The 6,000-nt window shown below is 41.3% G+C and overlaps 1 protein-coding gene across 1 annotated transcript in view; it reads left to right on the forward strand.

Annotated features, from left to right (window-relative positions):
- The window catches only part of LOC136839938 (uncharacterized), a 45,264-nt gene extending 39,482 nt beyond the window's left edge, over nucleotides 1-5,782 (forward strand). Inside the window, exon 4 of the mRNA XM_067106211.1 lies at nucleotides 5,487-5,782. Coding sequence (XP_066962312.1) covers nucleotides 5,487-5,782 — 296 coding nt within the window. The remainder of the gene's footprint in view (nucleotides 1-5,486) is intronic.
- The last annotated feature ends 218 nt before the right edge of the window (nucleotides 5,783-6,000 follow it).

Genomic DNA, 6,000 nt, shown 5'->3' on the forward strand with positions numbered 1-6,000 from the left:
TCTCTCTCTCTCTCTCACTCTCTCCTGTCTTCCATTTTCTCTCTCTCTCTCTCTCTCTCTCTCCTGTCTTCCATTTTCTCTCCCTCTCTCTCTCTCTCTCTCTCTCATCTTTGTCCCTCTCTCTCTCTTCATCTTGTCCCTCTCTCTTTATCCTCTTTCTCTCTCTCTCTCTCCACTCTCTCTCTCCATTTTCTCTCTCTCTCTCTCTCTCTCTCTCTCTCTCTCTCTCACTCTCTCCTGTCTTCCATTTTCTTTCTCTCTCTCTCTCTCTCTCATCTTGTCTCTCCATGTCTTCCATTCTCTCTCTCTCTCTCTTCATTCTTTTGTCCCTCTCTCTCTCTCTCTGTTTGTCCATTCTCTCTCTCTCTCTCTCTCTCTCTGTCTGTCTATCCTCTCTCTCTCTCTCACCATTTTCTCTCTCTGTCTCTCCCTCTCTCTGTCTCTCTCTCTCTCTCTCCTCTCATCCCTCTCTCTCTCTCTCTTTCCTGTCCTCTCCTCTCTCTCTCTCCCCCATGTCTTCCATTCTCTCTCTCTCTCTCTCTTCTCTCTCTCTCCATTCTTCTCTCTCTCTCTCTCTCTCTCTCTCTCCATCTCATCTTCCATTCTCTCTCCTCTCTCTCTCTCTCCATCTCTCTCAGCTCCTCCCTCTCATTCCTCTCTCTCCTCTCTCTCCTCTCTCTCTCTCTCTCTCTCTCTCTCCGCTAATGGATACATATCTCCCCCGCCCCCCACGTGCTCTCATACGGCCGGCGCCATTTTGCCCACCCAAAGCGTGATCAAAAGCCCTGGAAACCATTTTATTTCCTTCGGCGAAGGGAATTTGGGGGAGGAGCCCTTGGACCTAATTCGGTTTGGTCCGCTGGAGACCGCATGGCAGGAGACCATCTCGTCAGCGGGCCGTGATTACAGGACTCCGGGCAGGCAGCAGGCAGGACTCTCTTAAGGATGCCGGGGCTTTGAAGAGGGAGTGTAGGATATATAGGATGGTGGGATAGTGTATATATATTTTTTTATTTATAGTGTGTGATTGAAACTGACCAGATGCCCTGGCGTTAATTTGGGATTATGGATTATGGGCGGGTGAGGTTCAGCCTGGGTTGATAGTGATTAGATATATATTGGTGATAATTGAAGGCTTTGTTTTAACTCAGCGCTGTGTACAAATAGAAGAGGCTCAATAATAATAATAATAATAATAATAATAATAATAATAATAATAATAATAGTCAAGATGATAGCCGTGCCTTAATCTAGGGTTGTGTACAAATAGAAGAGGTTCAGTAATAATAATAATAATAATAATAATAATAATAATAATAATAATAATAATAATAAATAATAATAATAATAATAGCATGAGCCACTAAAATGGTGAAGAAATCCACAGTGGTGTTGATGTAAATATGTATATTTTATTTTAGAAATCTATATATTTCTAAAATATATATATTTACATCTGCACCACTGTGGATTTCTTCGCCGATAATGATAATAATAATAATAATAATAATAATAATAATAATAATAATAATAATAATAATAATAATAATATTCGTGCCTTCAAACTAATGGTGGAGATGGATTTGTCTAAAATAAGAGAACGGAAAAAAGTCAATAGTGTAGACATATTACTAATAAAAGCGGTACAACAAAAGGTTATGTTGACGGCAATCAGGGGTCGTAATAAAAGGTATGTGGCTGATTATCCCCCTACCTGGAATCACTACTCTGTCAGATCTGACAGGAGGTGGCACTGAATAATGTCCTACACGCATGGTCATTACTGAGTTATCAAGTCTATTTTGTCTGTCATCACGAACCTTTTGCGCCATATTTACATATTTGAAACGTCACTGCGAATCTTTTGCTTCATTTTTTCATGTTTAAATGTTTATATTTTTATATTTACGAGTTTTGGATTCGCTTGACATAGGTACCGAAGGTAGGCTATAGGCCTAAGACCACCCTCACGCTGGTTACTGAGTTGTGTACAGATGCTGTACAGGCCACATGTGAAACAGACGCTTGTAGGCAATTCTTTTATCAGTTATTGAACACTCCATTACGAAACTACTGAAAAATAGAGCCTTTTCCTTCATTTCCACTTTGATACGGGTTTTAGACACGTGTGGAAATGCATAGGAAAGATATAGGCCTAAGATTCTCCTACTGAGTCCTGTACAGATCCTGCACAAAACTTTACTTGAAAAATAAGAGCTCTGTCGGCAGTTCTTTTATCAGTTATTAAACACTCCATTTCGAAACCACTAAAAAATAGACCATTTTGCTATATTCATTTTGATACGGGTGTTAGACTCGTGTTGAAATGCGCAACAAAGATGTCGACCTAAGACCACCCTCTTCGCGGCTTCTGGTTCCTGTACAGAGCCTGTCCAGACCATTCTCGAAACACGCGCTCTGCCGGCAACTGTTTTATCAGTTTATTAAACACTCCATTACGAAACTACAAAGGAAAATCGATGAGAAAACCGACAAAGATCCGAATTTCCGTCCACACTCGAAACAACCGCTGATCAGAGGCGATAAAGTCATATTGAATTGCTCCGGGGTCAGAATTATGAGCTTGATCACCTCCTGCCCTAAGAAGAAGCCGACCGTTTTCCACTCTTGGGATAAATGATTTCTGGAGGCATTCTCCGGCCAAGTGACGCTTAATTTGTTTTTTTTTGTTCTTTTTAATTTCCAGAAGATGTGTGTGTGTGTGTGTGTGGGTTGAGGGGGTTGTGTGTTTTTCCGGCAGAAGGTGCCAGTCAATTGCTATCAATTTTAATTGCAATTTAGCCATTTCTAATGGCAATTTTGTGCTGTACATCAATGCGTTGAGGTAATGCGTCCAATCTCACTTATATCATTTATTATACAGTAATAATTTCCCTATTTGAATTAGATTGAATAAATGACTGACCGACGGTGAATCAGTAATTATTGATGTTACTTTTCCCAATCTACGCTAATCCCCGTATGGGATTAGTGCCCGCAGTGCGCCTCATGCTGTGCACTGTAGGCATTTCTAAATGATGTCTGCAGCTTCCTTTCGGCACCTAGCTGCTGCAGCCACTTTCTAGCCTTTTACTTTACCTCCGTTCCCACTTCCTTTCTTCAGTCTTGCTGTCCAACACCTCTACATGGACAGAATTCTCGATTCTGTCTTTGGATAGAGTTCTTGTTCTGTCTGTGGGCAGAGTTCTCGATTCTGTCTGTGGACAGAGTTTTCGATTCTGTCTGTGGACAGAGTTCCTGCCTGTGACAGAGTTCTCCTGCCTGTGGATAGAGTCCCTGATTCTGTCTGTGAACAGAGTTTTTGATTCTGTCTGTGGACAGAGTTCTTCTAATTCTGTCTGTGGACAGAGTCCTCGATTCTGTCTGTGAACAGAGTTTTTGATTCTGTCTGTGGACAGAGTTCTTCTAAATTCTGTCTGTGGACAGAGTTTTTGATTCTGTCTGTGGACAGAGTTGTTCTAGATTCTGTCTGTGGACAGAGTTCTCGATTCTGTCTGTTGGACAGAGTTCTTGATTCTCTCTGTGGACAAAGTTCTTGATTCTGTCTCTGGACAGAGTTCTCGATTCTGTCTGTGGACAGAGTTCTCGATTCTGTCTGTGGACAGAGTTCTTGTTCTATCTGTAGACAGAGCTCTCGATTCTGTCTGTGAACAGAGTTCTCGATTCTATCTGTGGACAGAGTCCTCGATTCTGTCTGTGGACAGAGGCAAACAAAACAGCAGAATTCAGAATTTTCTGTCCTATCTCTTTTGTAGATAATTCCTTTGGAATTTCCGAAGTATATATTTTCGTATCTGTTTTGTAAACAGAGGAGACCTGACGCACTCACTAGCAACAAAAGATTCTTATTTAAGTCTCTCTTCATTTTTTTCCCTCATTCTCATGGATGAGTGAACAGCGTTTATCGTGATTCTCATAGATTGAATTATCGGGCTGTCTTAGGAAAATTCCTTCAGGGGAAAACAATAGACGTATTATACTGAAATTATTTATTTTTCTTTTTGTATGACTGCCAATAAGTCAGTAGGATTGTAATCCTACTGATTTATTGGCGGTCATACTGTTACGTACTTAACGATTATTTTAGTTTTTAAACACACACACACACACACACACACAAATTTATGTGTGTGTAAGTGTTTGTGCCAATAACTTGAGTTTACAAGGTGATATGAAAAACAGTAATTTGTTATTTTTACAAGAGAAAATTATCCAGAGATTCAGTAAGCATATGCAGCTTTAAATATAAATACTAGAAGCCCAATGAGAGAGAGAGAGAGAGAAAGAAAGAGACACAGACAGAGACAGAGACAGAGAGAGAGAGAGAGAGAGAGAGAGAGAGAAATTTACATCGAATTGGAGAGTATGTTAGATTATTATTATTATTATTATTATTATTATTATTATTATTATTATTATTATTATTATTATTCGAAATCATCATAGATTACCCGTCATAAAACATTGGAAAGATTTACGTAGACTGCTGAGCATTCCAGCAACATTTGCGTGAAGACATCTTCGCCTTGTAGCAACATCTTCCTATCCCTTCCAGACAACTGTGAGGTCCATTTGCTCTTGCGCGACGCCATGGCCGAAACGCATCGTCCAGGAATAAATATTTAAGTGTAGGAGTTCTCAAAATAATAGAATTTTTCCCTATCCCCTCTAGACTAATGCGATGTCCTTTTGCTCTTGCGAGACACCTCGGCCTAAATGCATCGTCCAGGAATCAACATTGCAGTGAAGAAATTCTCCTCAGATCCCGCAGGTCAAAGCGAAAAGGTTAAGATAGTTTTCCCACACTCACCCTCGACAGTTTCGACACCTCCTAACGGTAACCGGGCGCCAATTCTGCCAGAGACAGGTGGTGTCCCTCTACATCAGAAGATCTAAAAAAGAACCCGTGACGTCACTTCTTTTCCGACTGCGCTTGCCGCAATGGCAATGGATTTCTTTTTACGGGAGTTATGAAATGTACGGGGAGGAGGAGGAGGGCTTTCTCCAGGTGTCGGAAATGATCGCAGATGCTTTTTCGTGTCTCGCAGGTATTACGACGTCGAGAGAGAGAGAGAGAGAGAGAGCAATTAATACTGTGCTTCGCCATATTCAGACAATTAGTACTTGCCACGAGAGAGAGAGAGAGAGAGAGAGAGAGAGAGAGAGAGAAAGAGAGAGAGAGAGCATTTAATGCTGTGCTTTATTTTTAGACATAATGGTTATTGGAACGAGAGAGAGAGAGAGAGAGAGAGAGAGAGAGAGAGCCATCTTTGGCTTGAGGCTATCCACCCGCAATCTCATTCTCCCGGACACAAAACGTAAACACGCCTTGAATCCCAGACTGCAATTCCTCTGCTTCTTCTTCTTCTTCTTCTTCTCCTTCTTCTCCCTCTTCTTTCTTCTTCTTCTTCCACAAGGCAGCCAAGAATCCCCAGCTTAATTGAAGACGCTCTCTTTCTCCGTAGACTGGCGTCGAATATCGCCTCGATTTCCGAGTAAGATTGGAGATCGAATAACTCAAGACTCGGAGAGGGTTGGCTCGGCCCACCTTCTTCTTCCAATCTATCTTCTTCCCGCGAGCGTCGTCCGACAGCCCAGGAGTTCCTCTGCAGGTCGGAGGAGGAAGTGTGGCAATCCCACACCAATACAAGAAGAAGAAGAAGAGAAGAAGAAGGAGAAGAAGAAGAAGAAGAAGAAGAAGGAGGAGGTCTTCCATCTTGGCGGAACCTTGGCCACTCTCTCTGTGTTCCAGACCGCTTAAATATAGTTATAGTCTGTGATACCCAGGATGGGCATTTGTGAGCACTTGTGGGCATTTTATGACCATATCTTCGACGAGTGGTTGTGCGTGTTTGTTTTTTGTATGTTTACTTAGATGCGGCAGTAAGAATACTTAAATTAATCAGATTAACTTAATGATAATGAAAAGATATTTTTTCTATTATAAGATTCAGATTTTTCATTTTACGCATTTTAGCC

The sequence above is a fragment of the Macrobrachium rosenbergii genome, chromosome 7 (assembly GCF_040412425.1).
Source record: "Macrobrachium rosenbergii isolate ZJJX-2024 chromosome 7, ASM4041242v1, whole genome shotgun sequence".
Classification (NCBI taxonomy): Eukaryota; Metazoa; Arthropoda; class Malacostraca; order Decapoda; family Palaemonidae; genus Macrobrachium; species Macrobrachium rosenbergii.